This window comes from Aspergillus welwitschiae, assembly GCF_003344945.1.
Source record: "Aspergillus welwitschiae strain CBS 139.54b unplaced genomic scaffold BDQ94scaffold_58, whole genome shotgun sequence".
NCBI classification, from domain to species: Eukaryota; Fungi; Ascomycota; class Eurotiomycetes; order Eurotiales; family Aspergillaceae; genus Aspergillus; species Aspergillus welwitschiae.
The window spans coordinates 76,776-101,138 of NW_020798752.1; the positions used below are offsets into that span (position 1 = coordinate 76,776).

At 52.4% G+C, this 24,363-nt stretch overlaps 8 protein-coding genes across 8 annotated transcripts; 2 read left to right on the forward strand and 6 right to left on the reverse strand.

Moving 5' to 3' along the window:
- Positions 1-466: 466 nt before the first annotated feature.
- BDQ94DRAFT_153823 (uncharacterized protein) lies at positions 467-2,993 on the forward strand. Its single transcript, XM_026768194.1, has 4 exons — positions 467-515; positions 595-639; positions 707-2,562; positions 2,629-2,993. The coding sequence occupies exon 3, from the start codon at positions 741-743 to the stop codon at positions 2,274-2,276; it is 1,536 nt and encodes a 511-aa protein (XP_026620530.1). The 5' UTR covers positions 467-515; positions 595-639; positions 707-740; the 3' UTR covers positions 2,277-2,562; positions 2,629-2,993.
- Positions 2,994-3,290: 297 nt separating this feature from the next.
- Positions 3,291-5,766, forward strand: BDQ94DRAFT_184546 (uncharacterized protein; the record flags this gene model as incomplete). The annotated part of the gene is made up of 4 exons (XM_026774671.1): positions 3,291-3,310; positions 3,342-4,316; positions 4,353-4,841; positions 4,894-5,766. The coding sequence occupies 4 exons, from the start codon at positions 3,291-3,293 to the stop codon at positions 5,726-5,728; spliced, it is 2,319 nt and encodes a 772-aa protein (XP_026620531.1). The 3' UTR covers positions 5,729-5,766.
- A 392-nt stretch (positions 5,767-6,158) lies between these two features.
- On the reverse strand, positions 6,159-8,730 carry BDQ94DRAFT_175586 (GH92 family glycosyl hydrolase; the record flags this gene model as incomplete). Its single annotated transcript, XM_026772526.1, has 4 exons — positions 6,159-6,178; positions 6,267-6,802; positions 6,886-7,575; positions 7,628-8,730. The coding sequence occupies 4 exons, from the start codon at positions 8,728-8,730 to the stop codon at positions 6,159-6,161; spliced, it is 2,349 nt and encodes a 782-aa protein (XP_026620532.1).
- Positions 8,731-8,886: 156 nt separating this feature from the next.
- Positions 8,887-11,290, reverse strand: sit2 (putative siderochrome-iron transporter; the record flags this gene model as incomplete). Its single annotated transcript, XM_026768195.1, has 3 exons — positions 10,729-11,290; positions 10,053-10,666; positions 8,887-10,002 (listed from the first exon to the last, which is right to left on the reverse strand). Coding segments are annotated over exons 1-3 (1,819 nt in total), but the record flags the coding sequence as incomplete, so codon positions are not given.
- Positions 11,291-12,705: 1,415 nt separating this feature from the next.
- Positions 12,706-16,757, reverse strand: BDQ94DRAFT_153830 (putative NF-X1 finger transcription factor). Its single transcript, XM_026768196.1, has one exon. The coding sequence runs from the start codon at positions 16,439-16,441 to the stop codon at positions 12,962-12,964; it is 3,480 nt and encodes a 1,159-aa protein (XP_026620534.1). The 5' UTR covers positions 16,442-16,757; the 3' UTR covers positions 12,706-12,961.
- A 26-nt stretch (positions 16,758-16,783) lies between these two features.
- Positions 16,784-19,226, reverse strand: BDQ94DRAFT_112896 (LYAR-type C2HC zinc finger protein). Its single transcript, XM_026763600.1, has 3 exons — positions 19,029-19,226; positions 18,811-18,933; positions 16,784-18,620 (listed from the first exon to the last, which is right to left on the reverse strand). Exons 1-3 carry the CDS (start codon positions 19,047-19,049, stop codon positions 17,184-17,186), a joined length of 1,581 nt encoding a protein of 526 aa, XP_026620535.1. The 5' UTR covers positions 19,050-19,226; the 3' UTR covers positions 16,784-17,183.
- Positions 19,227-20,935: 1,709 nt separating this feature from the next.
- Positions 20,936-21,747, reverse strand: BDQ94DRAFT_163570 (flavin-linked sulfhydryl oxidase ERV2; the record flags this gene model as incomplete). Its single annotated transcript, XM_026769770.1, has 2 exons — positions 20,936-21,470; positions 21,536-21,747. The coding sequence occupies 2 exons, from the start codon at positions 21,745-21,747 to the stop codon at positions 20,936-20,938; spliced, it is 747 nt and encodes a 248-aa protein (XP_026620536.1).
- An 864-nt stretch (positions 21,748-22,611) lies between these two features.
- BDQ94DRAFT_112918 (alpha/beta hydrolase) lies at positions 22,612-24,181 on the reverse strand. The gene is made up of 4 exons (XM_026763601.1): positions 23,950-24,181; positions 23,361-23,873; positions 23,148-23,273; positions 22,612-23,079 (listed from the first exon to the last, which is right to left on the reverse strand). The coding sequence occupies exons 1-4, from the start codon at positions 24,084-24,086 to the stop codon at positions 22,920-22,922; spliced, it is 936 nt and encodes a 311-aa protein (XP_026620537.1). The 5' UTR covers positions 24,087-24,181; the 3' UTR covers positions 22,612-22,919.
- Positions 24,182-24,363: the final 182 nt, after the last annotated feature.

The window sequence follows — 24,363 nt, forward strand, 5'->3', positions numbered from 1 at the left end:
CAAACTCCCTCTTTCATCTGTCCTGCTCGCGCATCGCATGGGGTTCCATTAGACAACTCGTGTGTGATATACTTTAGTCTCCATCGAGTTGGTACCACCTGCTGCTCTACATCTCTAAAGCATCCCTGCCTGCAAGATGGTCTTTCATCCCTAGTCGCAAAGCATTCTTATCATATTTTCTTCTTGGGCATATCCTCATGCTGCACAACTAGTGGGGCTCGCCAGCTGCGCGGTCTCCCACTACGGGCTACTAGCAGCCAATTCAGTCCGAAATGCGGCCAGATCCCTGTCAATGCCACGTGACAACGGTGGATGGGGGCCACGGAGCAGGATGAGCTTTACAGAACACAAATCAGTCAAGATAAAATCTCAAGCGTTGCATGGTGCCTGTGGTCCTGATTGGGTTGACAATCCACAATCCGCAGCTCTACAAACAAGAATGAATGCGGAGACCCCCTCCCCGAACCAGCGACTGCGGGTGGGGACTACCAGATCGCGGAGGGGTTGCATTACATGTCGGTGAGCGAGGAAGCCCTGTGTCCTACCTGCTCCCCCGGCTCAACTCACTTACTCCTAATCTTGCGGCTACGGCAGAATTCGTCGCGTCAAATGTGATGAGCGGAAGCCGGCTTGTTTTCGGTATGCAAACATTGGGAGATCCTGATGCTTCCGTCGTGAAGAACCCCCACACTGACCACCCGGATAGATGTACCAGTACAGACCGGAGATGTGATGGTTATATGCCCATGCCTTATTCCATACGCATCACCAAACAGCTGGCACAAGTTACTGCATTTGTCAGTCCAGCCGAGTCCCGAGCCCTCGAGTTCTTCTTTCGCAAGTCTGCAGCGCACCTGGCTGGTTACTTCAATGCTTCGTTCTGGACCCGCACGATTCTACAGCTCAGTCTGACCGAACCCCCGATTCGCCAAGCGATTGCTGCGATTGGCTTTCTCTATGAAGTAGAGGGGACGTCCACAACTCCGGGAATGGCACATCACTTGCTGTCTCACCGGTCCGACTTGGCGCTACATCTTTACAACCGGGCCATCCGTACCACCATTGATAAGTTTTCATCAGGAATGGACGTTGTACCCCTAGTCATAGCAGCCAGCATTCTGTTCGCAGCCCTTGAGTTCCTCCGAGGAAATGCTGCCGTGGCTGCATCACATACCAGAAGCGGGCTTAACCTGGTGCGGTCCTGGCGGGAACATCGAGGGCGATTCCACCACACGAAGAGTTCTCGGACACATTGGGTAGATGCTGAATTGGCTCCAATATTGAACTCATTTTCTCTGAATACGTACGAACGATCAGGTCTCAAACACCTCACAAGTGCGCCACGAGAAAAAGTGCTTGTCAATCCCGTGGATGCTCAAGGCAAGCTCTTAGTCAATTGGCGGTTCCAAACGTTTCATCAGGCACGCACCGCCCTCCTTGACTTGATGCTTTACCACATCGGGACTTTTCGCGACTGGCAAGATCTGGCCAGACTGACGGACCTCCCGTACTCGCCCGTTCTGCGATGGCTCGATACTTTCGAACATGCCGCCCAGCGATGGATGGCAAGCTTTGAATTGCTAGTGCAACGGAAGCAGTCGGCATGTGGACCAGCCATGGATAATGAGATCGATGCTACTCGCACGCTCTGGTATTGCCTCCGTCTAGGACTCGGTCGGTACCGTGTGGCCAATGAATGCGGCTGGGATGACTTTCGCGCTGCCTACGAGGATATCGTCTTGATAGCCGAACGTCTGCTCAATGACTCGGAACACTACCCGGATGATGTATCGAAAACGATGAGCCTTGACGTACAGTTGTTGTATCCGTTGCAGGCCGTCGCCTGGAAGTGCCGCTGGCCGGACCTTCGCCGTCGGGCCCTGGATCTGCTACAACGACTTCCGAAGCAAGAGCTGTTCTTTTATACCCCGAACTACCACACCGTCTGCAGCCGGATCATGGAACTTGAGGAGAGTATGATGGGCGATGACATGCTTCCCCCAGATCACGTCCGAATCTATAGTTTCACCATCACCCCTACCCCCGCCACGACGGCGGACCACCCTATTTACTCCGTCACTTTTACTACGTTCCCACATGGCCGAAGTAGCGAGCCACACTTTCACACCGAATCGCTATGGCTTCATCCATCGCAGGCGGGGGTCGCCGCAACCATTCCACCTGTTGATATGATGCAACGTCGCGACTGGTCACCGGTCGCTCAGACGAATACTCACACTCAGCTGTCCTCAATACCCGCAACATGGATAATGTAGATAACACAGGCGCCTGACGATAGCCCTCAAACAGAATTTCTAGCCACATAGATGGTTAACTTTAGCAGCCAAGCAGAATATATGTTCAACCATTCCACATGGATCTTTACATCGAACAAGTCGATACGTATAGTACTTTGACGTTATATTCCTAGCGAGTGGATTTCGCGTCGGCGGTCATTCAAACTGGAATAATATAACATATACAGGTAACAGTCTGAATACGGTCAACTTGAAAAGCAAGGCACTAAGGCGGACACTACCAACTGAATGAAATGTTCCAAAGGTACTTGAACATCCTACAACGTAAATCAATGAAGCAGTGGTCCTATTACTTACCAATCACTTCAAGCTCACTTCTTGATTTCAACTGCACACAGTTCTCTTGTTGACCCTTGACTGTTCCTGCATGGCCCTAAGCGCCTCTAATAATTTCTAATTTGGCATATAGGTGCCCCAGTCCGGGTGGGTTTCAGTGTTATCGCTAATGTTAATATAATTATTCATGTCCACTCCGTTGACTCACCCCAAACCAAGGCGGAAACTCAGAGTACTCCTTTTAACAGCACTATTACAGTGGATATGATATACTAACTTTAGGAACATCCCGTACATGCGATGAAAAAAACCAAACAAACAGCCGGCGACAAATATGTTGAATATCTGGCCAGAGTATTCGGACATGTTCAGGAACTGTCTAGCGCTCGCCAATCGACCCACTTCAGCCCCGTCGAGCAAGAACTGCTGTGATACCCACAGCCATAACCCAGCTAGTTAATATGCTAAATACGTTTCTAGCTCCTGGTATACGCGTCTTCAGGCTGCAGCACCAATCGAGACGCCGGGCCGACCAATACTAGCACTATGTGGGCTTGGTCAATCTGCACCATAATCTAGGCCAGAGGCGCTTGCTTGAAAAAGGTCAAGGGAAAGAAAAAAAAAAATATAATAAACTAAATACATAGTGCTTAAATACATTAAGAGAAAATAGAGCGTGACTAAAGTGCCCAAAAAATGAACGAGCGACCTGATTTGTGCTCTTGTTATTTCCTGGCTCGATATTAGGATCAATTCGTTATGGAGCAGACGCGACGAGACAGCAAACAATGATCCCGAGTCATCCCAGCAATCCTGGAAATGGCCAGTCCGTGCGAAATATGCGACACTCCTGTCTTCTCGAAATCCATCGCTTGCTGCACACCCCGACGAGGAATGGATCCATGGTGTCCTACTCGGTACCTGGGCCACCGGAGGCATCGCGACCTTGAATATCCTGCTGGCGCTCATTGCCATTGGCATGAGCTACTCTCAAAGCGCCAACTCGCATAGTTTTCTTACAACTGAAATGTACAACGGCAATTGCACTTTGTCAAGTAGATGGGGAACGGGCATACATATTGTCATCAATCTCTTGTCCACTACCCTACTCGAGGCCAGCAACTATGCCATGCAATGCGTGTCCGGGCCATCCCGCACGGATGTCGACAACGCTCATAAAAAGCGCCGTTGGCTGGATATTGGTGTCATGAGCTTTCGGAACTTTCGTGTCATGAGTATCAAGCGGAGACTCCTTTGGCTGGTTTTGCTCCTCAGCTCAGTCCCCATTCATATGATGTCAGTAGCAGAGACTCCTAGCTATGTCACCACTAACCTGCGTACAAGATATAACTCGGTTGTTTTCTCATCCACCTCTACGCTCGATTATGGCATGATTCTCATCCCTGATGATTTAACACCAACTGAGTTCCTGGTCGGCGGGGGAGAAACAAGCGCCTCCGTACAAGCCATAGGCAGCACGCCGGAGCTGATTCAGACTGAACTCTTCAACGGTACCTTTCAGAACTTGAGTAACGCTAAGTGCTTGAAGAAGTATGATGTAAAATACGACACGCATCTCGGGACCCTGATTTTAGTGGCTGAGCGAAAGTACTTTGGCAACGCAAGCAGTCTTCAAGGGACCATATGGGGCGTCTCATCAGTATATGAGTACGTCAAGATTGTGGGGAAAAGCAAAGCCGGGAAGTCAATTGATGAAGGGCAGTGGACAGCCGAGGGAATTGAATAGGAATCACGAAGCATCAATGTTCCTGGCACCCTTCCGGAATTCCCTATCTCCTACTGTATGAGCAAAACCATGACCCAGCGGTGTCGGCTCCTCTTCAGCCCGTCAATTGCGCTGGCCGTGATTCTGTTCAACCTCACCAAGGTAGTCTGCATGTACCTAACTGCCAAAACGGACCGCTCTGAGATCTTCTTGCGAGTAGGAGATGCCATATCCTCCTTCTTAGTCCTGCCAGATCCCACAACTAAAGGCCGCTGTCTGATGTCCCGGGCTGATATGGCTCGAGGGCCGCATCGATGGGAGCCAGTGCCCCGGTGGAAGGAGTCCATACGAAAGAGGATTCGCCGTGATTCAAAGAATCTGACAGAAGACATACCCATTGAAAACCGTCGTATCTTAGAGCGGGAGGATTCTTCAGAAACCTCCTCCCCGAGAACGCTACCACGTCGAAAACGATGGTTTCGAGCAGCCAGCCTGTGCCGCTGGGCGACTGTAATAAGCATGTTAGTACCCCATGCCTCAGGATATCCTCATTTAACTAACCCATCCACGCAGGTTCACCCTCTGCTTCCTCATCTCCTACTTCATCTACTTCTTCATGATCATCGACGGAGACGGCTGGTCCCTCTCAAAGCAATGGAACCTGGGATTCGGCTCCGCCAACTCCGAAACCTATCTCGGCTTTCAAGAAGTCAACATGATCGTCCTCGTCCTCCTAAGCAACACCCCCCAACTAGTCTTCTCAATCATCTACTTCACCACCAACAGCCTCCTCTCCTGCATGCTTGTCACAGCCGAATACAACGACTACGCCTCCGAGCGCAAACCCCTCCGCGTCTCCTGGCCCCGCGGCCAACAACGCTCAACTTACTACCTCGCCCTGCCTTACCGCTACAGCATCCCTCTTTTCATCATCTCTGTTACCCTGCACTGGCTCCTCTCTGAAAGCTTCTTCTACGTCAACATAACTGCGTATGATGTCTTCGGCCATGAGGACACGACCAGCTCTATCAGAGGATGCGGCTTCTCTCCTATCGCCGTTTTTTGTATTATTATCCTGGAGGGCGTGTCGTTTTTCTCACTACTAGCGCTGGGGATGAGGAAGTTCCGGACCCGCATGCCGATTGCGGCGCATTGTAGCGCTGCTATTAGTGCTGCTTGTCATCCCCCGCCTGGTGATGATAATGCGGGGCTTAAGGCTGTTGCGTGGGGCGAGGTCGATTGGACAGGTCCCTTTTTTGTCCCGATAGATTTGCATTCTGATTTGGGAATGGAGTCCATGACTGAAGATATTAATGTAGGTGCAGGTGGTGAGGGAGCAGACTATGGTCATTGCACGTTCACCTCGTTTGATGTTACGATGCCGACGAAGGGGAGGCTTTATGTATAGTTGATGTTGCTTAGCTACATAGACAGATCAGATACAAGATATACTACTACTACTACTACTACTACTACTACTACTACTACTACTACTACTACTACTACCACGCTCTTGAAAACTTGATGCTGTTCAGTAACTACTATACATCCTGGCATGATAAAGCTATTACAGTTATACGAATCTTCTTTCATAAATTCATCGTCAATTCATCTTTCTATAATTCTTTTTCTTGTGTTCGTCTTTTTTGGATTTCGTCTACAGTTTCACCACGTCTTTGAATACCACTAGACCAGTACATTCGCTTCATGAAAACGGAGCGGTTACTTTACTCTCCTGTACACACAACATCATATACAACATCAACATCAACATCACCATCTCTATCTATCGTTTCCAAGCTCCAAACCCACCATTCAACAAACAACGCATCTCATCCTCACAATCCTCGTCTCATCTCTACCACTACTAACAGTACTACTAGACTACAACTCCATCCCTCCCCCCCAACTCGGCGGCCCCTCTCCCACCCCCATCCCCCACTCACTTTCCTCCTCTTCATCCCCCAGCTCAACCTCCAACACTCCCCCCTTCACAAAGAACTCATGCCCAATCCAACTCTTCGCATACACCTCCCCATCCAACCACGCTTTCCTCACCACGGTCCCACCCACCCCAACCCCCGCATCATTCTTCACCCTCACCACCGCCTCTCTCCCCATAAGGGCATTCTTCACGCTGACCTCCTCCACAAACGGCGCCGAAATCAAATACACATTCTGACCGGGATTCGGAAACAGGCCCATGAGGCCAAACACCGTGAACGCCGCCATTGCCCCCGAATCATCGTTTCCCGGGATCCCGGAGCGGGAGGCATTGAATTGCGAAGGGATTAAGCTGTGGATGAGTCGCGAGGAGAGGGCGGGTCGCGAGGCGTAGTGGTATTGGTAGACGGTTAGGAAGACAGGCTCGTTGCTGTAGTCTGCTAGAGCTGTGGAGTGGAAGGTGGTCAGGCGGGATGTGAATGCTTGGGGACCGGAGAGGTAGTGGGTTATTAGGGTGGGGAGGTCGTGGGGGACGTAACTGTTATTTATCAATAGTTCTTTGGTCAGTGATGAAGTAGAAGTATGGGTAATGGGTAAAGGGTAATGGGGTAGGGGGAATACAATTGATATTCCCAAATACTCGACTCAAATGTCTCCGAGGGATTACTCGTCAACGAGCACCATGTTGCACCAGTGGCAAGCGGACTACAATCCATGGGATCCTGATGCGCCCATGTCCCATTGCGATATTTGGGTTGGAAGAACCCTACGAACCCTGTATCCGAGCCATTGGGGAAGAAGGAGCGTTGGTCAGGTTTAAATAGATTCTTCCAGTTTGTCGATCGAGTAAGATATTTCAAGTAATCGTCTGTTTTGTTTAGTCCGCGGGCAACAGTCGCCACGCAAAAGTCGTTGTATGCGTATTCCAGGGTCCGGGAGATGCTGCGCGAGTTAGTGCCGAAACCTAGGTAGTCGAAGTCGTGGTAGGGGATGTAGTTCAGGTTCTTCCAGCTCTGGAGCCCCCCTCGGCCCTGGTAGGACCATTCCAGGGGCTCGTTCTCGGCGTCGTTGACCATTGCCTCGTAGGCGAGATCCCAGTCGATGCCTGTTAGGTTCTTGACGAAGGCGTCGGCGAGGACCACGTCTGCATTGGAGCCGCCCTGGGTCCAGCCCTTGCAGAGACTCATGCGGCAGTCCGGGAGCCAGCCTTCGTGGCGATAGGTGTCGAGGAGACTGCGGATGATGCGGGATTGGGTGTGGGGGTCGATGATGGTGAGAAGGGGGTGTTGGGCCCGGAAGGCGTCCCAGATACTGGAGACATCAGTATGTTGCCTCGCAGAGAGATGCTTTGGGTAGGTATTACCAATAGAAGGAATCAAAGTAAGGCTCATCGCTCTCCCAGAGGGGATTCTCCCCCGTCAAATCCTGCGGATCCAGCATAGTCCTATAAATGCCCGTCCAGAACATGGTCTGCAGCGCAGCACTCGCATTCCCCGGCTTCATCGAAACAGGGCTCAATTTCTCCCTCCACGCATCCTCCGCAGCTGCTCGTATAGCATCAAAGTCCTCCAACGGACTAGGAATCTCTATTCTTGCATTCTCACACGCCTTCTCCGTACTAATATAACTCACCCCAACCCTCACACTCACCGTCCCATTGTCAGGCCTCTCAAACCTCACGAACCCACCCGCCTGAAGATAAAAATTATTAAACCCCCTGGTAACAAACAACTCCTTCCTCTCCACTCCACCCGCATCATTCACCCAAACCCCGGTATCTCTCACCCTCGCCCCCGCAAAATCCGCACATACATACGAGACATACTCCCCAGCCCCAAAACTCGGCAGAAATGTCCCATTCCCCTTCATCTGCCCCGTGTGCTCATCCACACTAATCGACGCATTCTGCCTACTCTCCCACAAATCTGTCAAATCCAACAACACCATTGGACTCAACTTCTCCTGCCCTGTATCGGGAAACTGGAACTGAAACAGCGCCGCATGCTGCGTGGTAGTCATTTCAGCATGTATACCATTCGTCAGAGTTATGGCAAAGTACCCAGGTCGCGCAACGACCGAGTCATTCTGGTAGTGGATGGCACGGGCGGACTTGGGAAAGGGACAGTTGTCGAGGAGATCGTCGGCGCAGTATTGAGGGAATAAAGGGAAGTTGCCGAGGGAGGGATTCCCCCCGGTGCCGGAGTCGTGCAGGGCGGAGAAGCCGGTGATGTTGCTGTTGTCCGGGGAGAAGCCGGCGGTGTTTTGGCCGTCCACGTCGGCGACGGCTTTGGCCATGCCGTAAGGGAGGGTCGCACCGGCGAAGACATTGCCGCCGTTGGTGGTGCCGATGAGGGGGTCGATGTGGGTGAGGATGTCGGTGTTGGGGTCGGTGCTGTGGGTGAGTGGGATGAGAGGGAGGAGAGGGAGGATATGGAGGAGAAGGTAGGGCTGGAGGAGGGGGCGCATGGTGGGGGTGGATGGTGATGGTGATGGTGTTGTCTGGTGTTAATTCTTCCCTGGAGGGAATGAGTTGACACCAGATATGGGGAACAGAAGAGAGACATCGTGGAGAGGGGAGATCGACAGAGGGGAGAGACAACAATGCAGGGAGACATTCAAGGATAAGGCACTTCAAGCGGGGTTATGCAGGGATCGCAGGGATAGATGCAGACAGAGGATAAAGGATTGAACCTTGAGTATTAATACAGGATATTATTGAAGTTAAAATAATGAAATTGTAGGAAAGTAAAACACCCAAAATTCCTCTCACAAATACCCACCCACAGATATATCAGCACCACTAAATCATCGTACCCTTGTTCTGCTTCCTATCAACCCGATAATTCTTCCAAACCGCAATCGCCGGGAATCCCAGCACCAGAATCGCCGTCCCAGCAACAGACCCATACATCTGACTTCTTCCCCAAGCATAATCCACCGCATTCCTGGTCGGTGATCCCACTGGATACTCCATCTGTGCAGTATACCCACCCAGATAGATATCCGTCGCATTCGCCTTCAAATCCGCAGGAAGACGATTCTCCAACGCCTGCGGAAAGATATTGGTATACACCGCCGCAGCAACAGCATACCCAATAGCGCCGCCCAGACTCGAAAACAGCCCCAACAGCGACAGCATCATAGGCACACCTTCGCGATCCGCAGCAGCCATCACCGCCATATCATCACCAATGACGATCGTGCCGCCGCCAAAGGCAATGAAGATCTGCGACATGATCACGTAGTTGATGTCGTTGCTGGCTTCGCCGCGGAAGTGGATCATCAGACCCGCGCCCAGACAGAGCAGCGGCAGGCCGAAGCACAAGCAAGTGTACTTGAAGTGTTTGGTGTAGCGGATCCAAATGCCAAAGACCACGCCCCAGAAACATGATCCCACGTTGTAGATCTGCGTCATGTAGCCGGTCATTGACACGCTGAGATTGAACACCACGATGCAAAAGTCATAGAAGTACAGGTCCCAGCAGTAGAAGCTGAAATAGGACACCGCGGACATGATGCACGCTCCCAGCACAGTGCGCTGTCGCAGCAGCTCGTACCGCACAAAGTGCTTCCGCGTGAACCATTTCTCCCACGCGGCAAAGACAAACAGCAAGATGAAGCCAATGACGACCATGGCGATGAATTTGGCGCTCTTGTATTGCGCGCGTCCGTACTGTTGCAGACTGAAGGGAAGAAGGAGCAGGACCCATGCGGCCATGAGCAGACAGGCGCCGATTACTGGTTCGTTAGCATAAAAGCAAATGGAAGGGAATTAGGGCACGACGTACAATCAAACTCATGAATATAGTGAACAATTGACTGCATCGTCGTCCTTCCACTCTCCTCCTTCTTCAGCAACCCCATACTCTCCGCCTTGCGCTGATAATACTTCAACAGCACCACCAACGGCGCAAACACCACCGGCATAACGATAGCAAACACCCCATACGCCCAGCGCCACGTCGCCACCTTGAGGAACGACTCACCCGCCAATGGCCCCGTAAACGCCGTGCAGATGAACGGGGTGCTAGCAAACGCAAACGTAAACGCCCGGTTCTGCAAGCCCGAGGTGTCGGCAATATAAACGTCCAGCACGAGATAAATACCCGAATAGCCCACATAGAAGAGGACATAGCCCGCGGCATAGGAATTCGGTCCGTCGCACGCGGCCAGCACAATCAATCCAATGGTGTAGATGACCACCCACACGACTAGACCCTCGGCACGGCCCCAGATGTTCAACGTCTTCGCGATCGGCAGCTTCAACACGCCACCGATGATGCTGTAGAGAATGCTGGCTGTGCTGACTTGGGGGGCGGCTTTGAAGTCGGCGTAGGCGCGGTTGATGACGGTGCCGCTGATGGAGTTGTTGAGGGCCAGAAGGAAGAAGCACACCCAGATCCTAGGCTGTTAGATAGATTGTACAGCGGTGTACGGGAATGAAAAGGAAAGGTAGGTAGATACCAAGCATAAGTAGCATATACGGCCTGCTTGCTCCAGACTAGGGCCGCCGCTTCAGCTTTCTGCACACCTAGCTGGGCATCCTTGGTGACCTCGTCAGGGTGAGTTTCCACTTCTTTTTCGTTTTGCGCTTCCAGACTCAGTTGCGACTGGTCTGAGCTGGAAAAGATGCCATCGCCATGGCCAGAGGTGACTTCTTTGCTTTGGGACTCGTCGGAATAAGAGACCTCCTGGTTGGTCTCAGTGGTCGTCTTTTCCTCCTTGGTGAAGCGCATGGTTACGAAGAAGAGGAAGAAGAAGCCTTATGCTTCTTAAGATTAAGAGTCGTATATGACCCCTAGTAAGCCCAATCGCCACGCAGAATAGAAGGAAAGAAGGGATGGAAATCAAATCCAGGGATGCCCAGAAACCATCAGACACAGACACAGTCAGACGTATTTGTATCTAACCAACAAGACACCCAAAAAGAGATAATTTTCCACTTCCCGCACGAGACGCGGTGCAAAGCAGACAAGTGAACTAAGTCAAGAAATGAACGAACGGCGGGGGAGCCGATCCCTTAAACCCCTAGACTGACTAGCAAAGTATCTGCCAGCAAATGCCAAAGAAAATAAGCGAAATAAAAATATCCCACTGGCCCGATCTGATAACCCACGACGGATCAGATAAACAGCCCCATCGACACCAATCATGGCTGCGAGTGACAAGTGCGACTCGGTTCGTGAAAAAGTTTACTGGGTTTGTTGGAGGCTTTGATTTGCTCGGCGATCGCCAGTCCGGATGGTACGGGTTCAGCTGAGTGTTTGTCTCACTCACTCACTCACTTTGTTGCTTATGTATTCCCCAGAAGGAGTGTACTTTATTACTTCCTCGGGCTGTGATAGAATGTTATAGTTCTAGAGTGATAGATTATGATGATAACCCCTATCAATCTGATAACACCCACGAAGATATCAGATATCCTGCCCGAAACTTACACTCACAAGTGAAAAAGAGTCGAATGTGAATGTGACCAACACCGACACCCGATCGTCATCAACGGGAACTCCGGGTGGAGTACAAACAGCAAACAGAATCTTAGCTGGGTTTCCAAATGCAAATCAGACCCAATCCAATCCAATCAATTCATCTCTCGGGGCGGCCGTCTCAGCGACTCGTCGTATCATCATGGGGATCATCCCACGTTGTCGTACCCAGGACACGAAAATCCTCCGATCCCCTTTTCATTGCACATTTCATTCCGATGAAGACAAAAAAGAACCTCAATCACCATCGAATATCTTTCAATTGATTGCACTCACTGCAAAGACAACCAGGGTACAAAGTAACAATAGCAGAATCTGCATCAGGGTCCAGTACAAGGATCAAGAAGCAAACTCCTCAAGGGTCCTGCCCACCCACACGGCGCAAAGCCAGTGAACTGACTGGATGGACAACCCCGTCGTGTGGGCCCACACAACATGCAGCATGATTATTCCAGTAAATTAAATCTCTCAGCCACTCACCCAAACTGACATGGGGCGGACGCTAAACAAGACGCACGCATCACATCGTATTTAGACTCGCTAGACTAAGTCACAGAAAGAGGAGAGTGCATTATGATCCGCGTATTCGTGCCTGACTGAAAGATGAAACTAAGATCAGCAGTTTGGGCTTTTTAGTACCTACTTAGCTTCTACTCTGCACGTCCAGTCACAGTCGATCTAATCTTATCATCCATCATATCTGATGAATCCTATTCGATCCTGGGGTTCTTTTTTCTTTCCGATGGCGAGTTCGTGCATGGGATGTAGATTACGAAGTGCGGGTGAAGCTTAATTCATTAGTAAAGTAATGTTTAAGGAAGAAGTAAGCACTTCATGGTTTGGTCTTATTGGCATGTTGGTGCTCGGGGATAGCAATTGGCGTGGGTGCTAGTCAATGGGGGTGATTGTATTTGATTGTTTTATTTCTAATTCGTATGCGAAGGGGATTAAGATTGTCCTGAGCATTATATAATAATTTTTCTCTCTCTTTCCTATTTGTTATTGCTTTTATTAAACTGCAGCATTCATTTTTGTTTTTTGTAGCACGAAAACTACCCAGCCGCCATATATGCACGCTAAACTTTGCAACAATGGCATTCATCATGAAAAAAGAAACCGCAACACCAGAACTATTCCCAACACTAAACCCCTAAACAAGGTTTGTGAGAGCTTGCTGAACAGAGCATCACACCTTCATTTGCGTCCATGCATTAAGCATCTCCATCCCCACCAACCGAACCCTCCTTCTCTCTCTCCACCGACGACCCCTGACTCCTCGACCCCTTCACTCCCGATCGAAGCACCAACTTCTCCTTCTTAGGCTGCTGTAGCTGCAGCGCCGTATCCCCGACGTCCCGATCCAGCGCAGCATACATAGTAGAGCTAGACCACGGCGCCGCAGCAGCTGGAGTAACCGTACCCGAAGTAGACGCAGGAGAGGGAGCAGAACTCCGTCCCGCACCAAGAGCTGGATTGCTTCTCTTCGAGGCAGCCACTTGTGCCCAGCCGCCCTCGCTGGATCCGTTGCTATGTGCGCGTGCCGCTTCGCGCTGAGCTTTGGCCTCCGCGGCGGCGAGACGCTGCGCTTCTTGCTCCTTTAGGCGCTGGCGATCACGCAGCTTAACGCAGTCGCCCACGCTCATGCCGCCGATGCCAATGGCTGTGCCATTGCCGGTGCCGAAGAGGGGCGGGGTCCAGAGGGTGGATTTCAATACGAAGACGTGGCGGTGGGGTTCCGGGTCGAAGCTTTCGCTGGCGAAGCCCCAGTCTGCTGCGAGGGAGTGGGTGAAGGCGCGGAGGGATGATTTGGCGGGTTGGAAACGCGTGGAGCGCTCAGTTGGTGTAGTGGCTAGGGTGTGGAGGGTGGATTCGATGATTTGCAGGGTGGAGAGGGGGTAGGAGGAGGAGAGTTGGATGTAGATGTCGAGGGTTTCGGCGGAGTAAGGGAGGTTCGTGGAGGTGAGGGATTGCGAGAGGGTTGTTGTTGGGTTGATGTCGACTCCTAAGGCGGAGGCGAGAGACCGATTCCGTTCAAGACGAGCGCATTCATCGTCGCATGATAGCGGTGTCACGGCCGGGCCGCGCTGCGCCTGCTGGAGCTGGCCCTTGGAAACAACGGCCTTGGCTGCGTTGCAGCGACGTTCCTGGCGAAGTCGTCCACAGTCACATGTTACCGTGATCATGGACTTGCAGGGCGTCTTCTCCGGGCACGGGTAAGGGGCATGGCATGGGTCGGTGCAGGGGTGGCCACACATTGTCTTTGTCTTGCCGCATGCCTGCTGGCAGGGCTTCGTTGCATCCTCGCAATCTCCGGGCCGGTGACAGTGTTTCTGGCAGGTATGGGAGCCACATTTAAGCAGCTGGCCGCAGACCTGGCCGCAGCGGGCGTCAGCAAGCCAGCAGGGCTGATTCTTCAGAACCCGCTTGCCGCAAAGGCAGGTCTTTTCTGTCAGGTATGGACACTTAGGACAACTTTCGTCGTCGGTATGGCAGTTGTGGGACGTCTGAGGATGGCCACACGGCTTGGGGCGCTCGCAAGGGAATGAGCATGCCGGGGGCTTTGTCCCGCAGGGCAGAGGCGGATGCAAGATAGATCGACCGCAGTTACACGGGATCTCCTCGAAGATAGCCTCTCTGCAGGTGTTGCATGGCCCCTTGTGACAGATCTCCGGACATGTGTGCCGTCCGCATTTCAGCATACGGCCACAGACCCGGGTACAGATATGCTCCGCCTCAAAGTCCTCGTCACTAGGTCGCAGATGGGATTTGAGCTTCCGGCGGATAGCCTGACGCTCGATAGCTTTCTGCTCTCCGGGACAGCATCGCTCAGTGCACGCATGACGGCCACAGTGCAAGCCGGCCTTGCAGATGCGGAAGCACTGCGGCGGTTCCATCTCGCCCTGGGGACACACTGTTGTGAACGTGTTGCGTCCACAACGGCACTCGATGGGCACCGTCTGGAAGCAGGGCCCACAAGCACCGGTATGGCAGACCTTGGTGCATGGATGTCCACAGGCCAGCGGCTTTTCACACGCCTTCGTGCAATTCGGGATCGGATCCTCGCAAGACGTCCGAGGTGAATATCCAGCAATCTGGTCCAGAGGTGTCTTTCCACAAGGGCAGTCAAAGACCACATCCGGAGACCGCGGACAGTGAGCAGGATGTGCATCTTGCGCATGGCAGCTCTTCTGGCAGAAATGAACGCCACAATCAAAGGGGCGACTGCACTCATCTCCACAGCTAAAGCAGCCAGTCCACTCCTCAATGTCGTCTTCCCGCATCAATTCACTATCCAACTCCTCGTCCTTCGAGCTGCACAGCATCTCCGTCTGTACCTTTCCACAGTAACACCGTGCTTCGATCCTCTCTTCACAAGAGCCACACAAGCCTTCATGACACGGTCGGGGACAAGTATGCTCTCCACAAGGTAACAAATCACCACAGATCTCGCCACAGCTCCAACCATTCTCATAATCCGTATCTTGGCAACGCTTCGTCGATGAGTTCCTTCCACAAAAGCAATCCTGCGTCGGCCCCATAGCTGTACAAGGCGCACAAGGGCCAGCATGACAAGTCGCATCACACGGATGGGGACAGCCTTTGCGCGTCCTCGCGCAAGTCTGTCCACACGAATGTGGCGGCAGGCCGGGAAACGAGCGCGGATCCACCTCCTTCTCACACCAGCAAGTATAAGTCGAAGGGAACACCTCCTGAGGCAGATTGCAACCAGGACAGCGCCACGAACGAGGCGCACTACTCTCCCCATTCTCACCATCCTGTCGCTGAGCAGCCGCCGCCCCCTCATTCCTTGACCACTTCTTCACGCAGCTCAAATGGAAGACTGTCCAGCAGAGCCCGCAAGACCAAACACGCGATCTTTTCCCCAGCTCGCTCGTGCAAATCGGACATTCGTACAGGTTGTGGGCAATATCCTCGTGGATCCGGGTGGCGATATCGGGCGCCGTTGATTTCGTCGTAACCTTCGCCGGAGGCGGCGGGGGCTGAGATCGAGGCTGTTTCTGAATATTACTACCGCTATTGTTGTTGTTATTCTTCGCCTTTGACTTTCCCTTCCCTCTGCCAGTACCAGACGCAGACGCTGCACCCTTGGGAACTTCTTCCCCTGACTGCTGCTGCTGCTGCGCCGGTGCAGCACCAGGCACAAACACAGGCGCATCCGCTCTCAGCCCTGCCTCATCCACCCCATCACCACCCGGTATCGCTTGACCATCCTGCTCCTGCTCCGGTCTCGTCAATCTTCCTCCAAAGATCCGTCCAGCGGGGAGTGTAGCCTGATCGCCACCGCGTGGCCGACGACTCGCGCCTGCCCCTCTTCCTCCTCTCTTGTTGCCTCCCCTCGGTCCTCGTGGCGGACGTGGCGCATCTCCGTTCGGCGTGGTGTCCGTAGGCGGCTGGGGTTGAGTGCGCGGGGGTGCGTCTGGGGCTGTCTGAGTCTGCGTTTCTGTCTGTGTCTGAACCTGAGCTTGGTTCACTGTCTGTCGACCGCGGCCACCACGGCCTCTGCCGCGTCTGGGGGGTCTCGGGCGCGGGGTACTGGAATCAGGATTGGAGGCTCCGACAGCCACGGGTGCCGGAGCTGGAGCTGTAGAAGTAGCGGACATGGTCTCCGTCTCCAGGGTCCTTGAGAGTGGGTGGGAGGTTTGCGGTGGCGGTGGTGGAATGGCAATCATGCACCAGCGCTAATGGGCGATAAACCGCCGATCCAGATAATAACAGACTAAAAAGAAAATTGATTAAAGGACGAGAACGAGGGAATACAACAACACTTCCTCGATGGTAGACAAACTACCCGGGCAAAACAAAGGAAATGAGAGTAAGAAGAAGAAAAGCCTTAGATGCTGAACGAGCAGATAAGTGTAAGCAAAGAGAAAGCGATCGAAGGGATGGGATTCAGTGGTGGTTCGGTTTGTTCCTGAGCTCGGAGGTGGTTCGGGTGGCGAGATGAAGATTTGATGGACGGTGGCAGCTTTCAACGGGTCATGTCCCACCCAATGAAGGCTTGTGGGTTTTAACTCTACTAATCAACTATCTACTATGCATTCATCGGGTGATTTCAGGGAATAAACCTAATAGGGTTGTACGCAGGGGCCCATCAGCAAGTGACTCATGCTGGAAGGTGCTGCGCCATCGAGTCATTCTGTATCGCATATTACTCATAGTGGGACCGCATAATCTACTCCGTACTGATTCTAGATCCGAGGACCTGATGCAGGGGGGAAATACTACTGATTGCCAGCCAAAACATTATCGGGAATCAATGAAAGACAATATACATATCGAAGTGAATCTTCAGAAAGCCATCCACACATCACAATCGCTATGCACGAAAAACATAGTGCAGTCAATAAAAGTCAGAAGGAAAGAAAAAAGAAACATTTGCCCCTCATGCCATGCTCGTATTACCCATCAAAATCAGAAGAAAAGCACCACTTCACCCCGTTCGTTCTGCTTCAAGCGCAGAGTCCGCCACAGCTCTTTCTCGTCATCGGCTCTGCGCTCCCGATCCGCACGGCTGCGGCCTTGATCCCGTCCACGGTCGCTGTCGTCGAATTCATCCGTGAAATCGCGGTGGAATCGCTTCAAAACCTTGTTCACAGAGAACCCACGCGTGCTTTCGGGTCCCTTGGTCACCAATGAGAGGAAGTGAGTGGCCATCTGGCGCTGCAAGCCATCGGGGACGCTGCTTTGCTGGTAAACCACCACTTCACGGCCGTCATCGTTATGGCGAGAGTCGGTGTGCTCGATCTGCTTCTGACGGCGCGAGGGCCGATCACCGTCCGTCTGAGCGCTACTCTTACGCTTGCTTTTGCTAACATCAGACTCGGCCTGGCCGTTCGAGGCGTTGCGAACCTTGGGCAACTTCTTGGAACGACCCTCGTCTGGAGACCCCCGTCGGCTGGCCCGGGTAGCCTTGCCGGAGGTTTCGCGGCTGTTCACGCTGCTTCCTGAGACCGACGATCCGCCAAACATCGACGACACAAGACGTTCAGCGCGGTTCTTGATCGAAATCCCAAGCCCATCACCGTTGCTGTCCTTGTCGTCCCGACGAGAACGCTTAATGGGTGACGAGGGATCCTGATAACGCCGACGAGGGTGATCTTCTCCGTCCTGAGACGGCGAGCGGAGCATCCGATCCAGGCCACCGGTCAGACCTGAGTGCTTCAGCATGGGTGTGCCCGGGTTGTTCAAAACGCTGGACGGCGCATCCAACATGGGTGTGTCGGCTTCATCCATGTCGTGATCATCGGTGCGGCGCTTGCGCTTCTTCTCACTGGTCGTGCCGTTAACTTTGTCCTCGCCGCGCAAACGATCCTTCTTTTTCTTTGGTGCCGGAGTCATGAACTCCATGGAGGCGTTCGGAGCTTTGCCGTCGTACACGGACTGGTTGATGGGCCCAGCTCCGTAGGAGTAACCATTCTCCTCGTAGGCGACATCGTAGTTCTTGTTCTCTTCCTCCGCATCGGTGTCGGCGCGAGTCAGAGATTTGCTGGGCTCGAAGACGGAGGGAGCATTGGCGACCATCTTCATCTGCTCTTTAGATCCGCCCAAAGAGACCTTGGACGCGTTGGGGGTCTTTTCTGTCACCAAGTAGTCAAAGACATTGATTTGCTTGTCTCCGTTCTGCGTAGAGGCTCCCTGGGACTTGTCGTTTTCAGCCATTGGGGGAGTAGGAGCCGCAGGCGGGTTGTCGGTGTCATTCGCATCTTCGACATAGGGGGCGCGGTGACCATGAGCGTTGTTTTGCTTCTGATTCTGCTTGCCATTGTTCTGTTGCGCCTTGCGTTGGTTCTTCGTAGGCTTCTCCCTGTAGAGTGCGCCCTGGTACTTTTGCGCCTCGCTCATACACGACTGTAGAAAACAGGTCAGTCACACGATTCTTGTTCACGAGATGCGCCTGCACTCTCCCAACAAAAGCCCGAGCGCTGAAATCCTCCAATCAGGAAATCAGACATAGCGCAGAGAGTTCCGACCCGATGGACGAAGCGCAAAGTATATAGTTCGCGGCGAAAGAATAAGCGGAGGGGTAGAAGTTCCATACCGTATGCGACCGATACTCAGTTCCGTAAAAGTGTACCATGCAGTCGATGCAGGTGAAGGAGGCGCCGCGACATTGGTTGCGATGGGGATCAAGCTTCTTCTTGGTGAGGACATCACCGCAAGCCTAGAGATTAAGAAGAGGCAGCGAGTTAGCATGATTTCCAATAGAGTCCCGCGCAGGTAGCAGCTCGTGACAAACGAGAGATAAGGACAACTCACCTCGCATGAGAAGGAAACCATATTGATTAACCCGGCGATGTAGTGCGCGTACTATTCAAGTGTCTGCACGAGTCGGGACTTCCGCAGCGATATATTGAGAACTCAAAGTCGCAAGGCAAGAAAAAGAAGAAAAGAAGGCAATTGAGAAGGGCGCTAGTTTGTCGGGACCCGCACTGAACCTGTCGGGGAATAAGCCGACCAAGCGATGGAGTATTTTTTGGGACGAATGGATCCCTGCGCGACGAGATCCAATCCAATCCAATCCAACTCAAACCGACGCCGGATGGTGGTAGTGAAGGTGATTGTTATTGTTGTTGGCGGCGCAAAACAAATACGAGGGATGGTCGGACAACCCGAGCAAAATAAGCAAAGCAGGTCAGATAAATAAATGCGGACCGGATCCCAAGCACTCGGCGCCTTCAAGAAAAAGCTTCCCTGCTCTCGCCGCTGCGTCTCGCTGCTTTGCTTTTACCTTCTTTTCCCCTCGCCAAAAAAAGAAGAAAAAGAGAAAAAAAGGGCGGAAAAGTAAAAAGTCCAGAATTAACTCTGGGTGGCGCTTAACTGCTTTGGGATTGTTCCAAACCTTGTGCCAGGCATTTGGTACCTGACGAATCAGGCCATGACTCTCCAACCCCGCAATCAAATCAAAGGAAACAAGATAGTAGAATATCTGTGCCTCTTTCCTACCGCCGATACCACCTGCTAAGAGGACGGCTTCACTGGACGCATCGTACCCAATATGGCTCCTATTCATGCTCGGTCTTCCACCATGACCTCCAGGGCTGAGTTTGACCTGGGCTCGCAGACCTGAAACGCGCCCTTCGGTCGACGAGTCCCAGGATTTCCATGCAAACGCTGACATGATGACCCGTGGTCTACCTGATCCACGGGTGTAGCGCTTGCACATCCGAACATCAGCACGGACTCATCAGGAGACCTGACGCCGTGCAGCAAGATGGGCGGATCAACCAGTCACCAGTCAGCTTCACCCGCCCTCTCCGGGTCGATTAGTGTAGCGCTGGGTGCGAAAGAAAGACGATCCTACAGATGGTGCGGGAGAGAACCCGATACGAGCCCGTCACCAGCTATCTAGGCACAATAATACTTCCCTGTTCCATAGGCTTGGAGTGGGTGAGATCGTCAGTCTACAGTTGATTAGACTTTCGGTGCAAGCCACCCTTTGGTTGACAGCCCGGACTCGCTTCAGCGATGGCGCTGGCGCTGGCTTAACGACATCCTATTTCTATTTTCGTGACCCGGGCCGCGCGCGAATCGAGCCATCTGATGGCTGAGTGTTTCATCTATTTGAAGACGGGTTTCAGCCTTGTCGCTGACGCTTCCAGCGTGGTGTCGATAATACTACTCAACGATATCGCAGACTGGGTAGTTGTCCATTCAGAGACTTGCTGTAGCGGAGCGAGGCAATTCACCGTGCCTTGTTATGTTCAGCAACAGGCTACGTTAGTCTTGGTCAGCCGCGCCAGTCAGATGCAGCTCTGCAGTCATGCGCGCGATGCCGCATACCTTCGCAACCTTACCGGCCGCCCCGGCCATCGCTTGCTCGCATCTGCTGAGAACCTGCTGGGAGCTTCATTTACCGTTGTGTGACTGCAGAATTCCTGTTATCCTCCCACAATGGCTGTGTGAGAAGCGAAGGCCCCTTCCGGGAAGTCCGGGAGCTTACATGGCAGATGAAATTCACATGCAAAGTACAAAGTCTGGACGATAAATGCGGAACTTGAATGAGTGTGGCTGTAGAAATCATACGCTAATGTACTGATCCTGGCCCCATGCACCCAGCGATCCTGCGCTGGTGGAGCATACAAGAATGAGTACTGGGTATAAACGCAACCAGGTGCATCGATTAGATAACAAAATTCGGCGGTCCTGTTCAACCCCGCGTAGTCCTAGATCGTCTGATCAGTATCTTCGCCCCCATGGTAAACAAAGGAAGTAACTAACGGTTCCCTGGATATTTCGACAGGAGAAATCGCCTCAACGCTATCAACCTCGTCTCGAGCAGCGCTCTGACTCTTTTTATCTTTCAGGGTTTCGGCACCCTCGCCCTCCTCATCCTCGGCGCAGCCGCAGTCGTAGAAATCTCCAATATTATTGCAGTCGAAGATCGGCTTTTCGAGCATGGTATTGACTTCGTTGTGAATAAAGCAGCCCCATCCTGCAGCCGCATTGCGCGAGGAAACTTGCGGCGGGTACTTCTTCAGATGACCCTGGAAGTGAGAAGCGCACTCCCCACTGATTAAGTAGTCAGCAACCACAACCAGTGCAGCGAGAGAAAGCAGTGTGGGTAGGTACCATGGATAGAGTCGCGCAAAAAGGTAGATGAAGGAGCGAAGGGTTTCCTGCTGCTCCTCTGTCGGGTCCTCGGGGTATCGAGCTAGCATAGTATGGAAGTACTTCCATGTCGCACGACCCAATTCGGCTCTGCGATTGGTGTTGAACAATCAGTAAACGTCAAGAATGCAAAATAGAATTTGGCTTTAGCTTACTTTGCGGTTGCATTCCCCAGCCGGGGCATCACAACCTCGCCCTTGGTGAGGTCATCTTTCGAGACCACGGCCTGCGTAGACTTCTCCAGATGACCGGGTGCACGGATCGCGGGACTCGGTGGTCCTTCAGGTCGGATAAAGAAAACAAAGAGCAGAAAGATGGAAATCGCGGCACTGATGAGAATGCGTCGAGTAATCTGACGGTTCGCCATGGTGGGTTTCAGGGATATCGCAAATCAATGCTGTCAATCGCGGGCCAGATCGCCAAGTGGCCCGTCTAGGGTATGCTTGGTACGGGGGTTTTAGAGGACTCGTGTCCTGTTTCAACGAGAGAAGGAACGACAGACGAATTAACGTGGAACAAACGAAATAGATACAGTGAAGCAACGGCAGCGAGTCCGAGAAGGAAAGAATTAGGAAGCTGGGGGTTGCCAGCCACGAACGGGTGGGATGACTATTGAACTTTGCATGATGGCATGAGCCATTAATTGATGGCTTGACTTCGACGTTTCCGCTCGGCGATTATCCACGTGGGGCCGTGCCTTGTGCAGCGCCACTATGTTGCTGAGTCATTTATGTTCTCTATGCAGTCAACTGGCATGTCTACAGCTGCTACGGAGTACAAAGCCACAACACATTACACAGTACGAGCAACTCCCCGGGATCGCGAAATTGTTGTTTTACCATGACTGGTTCATTAGACTAGCTGAAATCTTTATTAGATGGACGATCATGGCTGTTAGGTCTTTCTCTAGTGCGAACGCGTAGATTCTCAACACATAAATCCATGAGTGCATTCAGCCAATGCAGCCAGATGAGAGACAAGCCAGACACCGCCTGACTTCAGAAGCACCGCAGAAATAATGAGACAAAAGCCAGAGTCAGTAACGCCATGAGCATGGAAATCATAAGACAAGAGAAAATGGTAGACTCCACGCAGGGAGCATTGACAAAGAACAGGCAAGTTGCTGTCGAAACATGATTGATATGGGTACAGTGTTGATACCAATGCTGCGGGGACAATTAAAGGGTCTGAATTAGGAACCACAACAGACGGACTGTTTGGGGGGAAGTGCTAAGGGCAAATTAAACTGGGTAAATAAGGAGCACAGAACTTCATCATGCAACAACAGCCACACGTGAAGAGCACTGCAAAAAGAACCTCTCCCTAGACACGACTGCGGATGAATAGTCTTTGCAGGATGAGGTATTGTGAGAAGGAGCAAAGGTTCGAAAGCGGTCATTAGTTCGTTGGCAGTTGGTGAAAGCACAGCATCCAGGAAAACATCAGTGTCATCAGAGCGATCCGAGAGATGGAAATGGATTCACGTCAATGGCTGAAGTTCGTGGTGGAGCTGCCTAGAATGCCATCTGGGCGGCCGATTTATTGGCCGTCTGCGAGGACTTCCTCCCTCACAAAGGAGAGGATATGCTCGAAGTAGCCTGGCTCGGCCACACTGTCGTTGTGTCCTCCATTTGGAAGTGTACGCCAAACCTTGCGGTCAGATTTGCAGATAGCAAAGAGCTGAGTCATGTTGGATGGCCTGATCATAAGCTGCATGTTAGTGACGTGCTGGGACTCGGCTTGTACAACAATCCTGAGGGCACTCACGGGACTATCTCGTCCTTCAGCCCACTCAGGAAGAGAATTGGGACCTGTGTAATCTTCGGCAGGATGTCCTCGCTGGTCCAGTACTGGTGGCAGAAACGGGCAAGGTAACGAGCAGGAGGGAAGACCCTATAAACCAAGTCAGCACTTCCCTGCTTAGGAAGACGTAGATAGCATCGCCTTGGTCGGTTATCGGTCATATGGTTAGGAACATACGTAGGAATCAGTTTGCGAATGCTCAAGAATGTGTTCTCAAGGATTAAACCAGCGATCGCACCATTGCCTTGATTGTTGGCAACTAAGTTGATCGCCACGGCTCCACCCAAGCTCTGTCCATACACCACAATTTTGCTGTCTCTAGTTTCCGGTCGCTGTTGGATATATTCTAGCCCCGTCTGAGCATCGACTTTCAAGCCCGTCTCGTCCGGTGTGCCCGTTGACAGACCATAACCACGGTATTCCACCATCAAGACGTTACAACCTAGGACATCTTGTAGAACCTTTGCGATGGGAATGCGATGCCCGATGTTTCCGGCATTTCCATGGAACATCAACACGGTGATATTCTGGCCTATACGTTTGCGCGAAGGGCGGATGAACAGGGCATGTAACGACTCTCCGTCGGGGGTCGGAATTTGAAGGTCTTCGTAGTCTGTGATTCCAAACTGTTGGGGCTTGGGGACATTCGTGCGCGCATCCACGGGAACATTGCGAGGATAGATGAGCTCACTGCAAAAGGGGTCAGCGTCTAACGGCACATCACTGAGATATTCTCCAGGGACGTCTGTGAAGACAGGTTACGAACTTCTGTTTGAAGTACAAAAGACCGCTGGCTACTACAGCCAAACCGGAAGACGCCAGAACTGGCAATCGCAAGAATTGCACGGCACTGTTGGCCATGCCAGCGATACTCCATGACGGTGGGGGCGGCGACTCCGACATGGTAGTAGACTGGCTAATCAGGCAGTGTCGCGGAAGATAAGAGCGGTGCGGCTGGAACGGAGACGGTGAGAATGCTTGGATTGACGGTCGGGCGCTGGAAGATGCAGGAAGGGGGAAACTCAAGTGGTGAGGGTCACGATCCGGCGAGATACCCTGCAGCCTGGAGCGGGAGATAATGCGTCGGTTTGTTTCATCGGGGGCTGCTTTCTATGGCTGGGGGAAGTCGTTCAGGAGGCTTGCGGGGGGAAGAGGAACCGCCCAGTAGGAACGTGGCTGT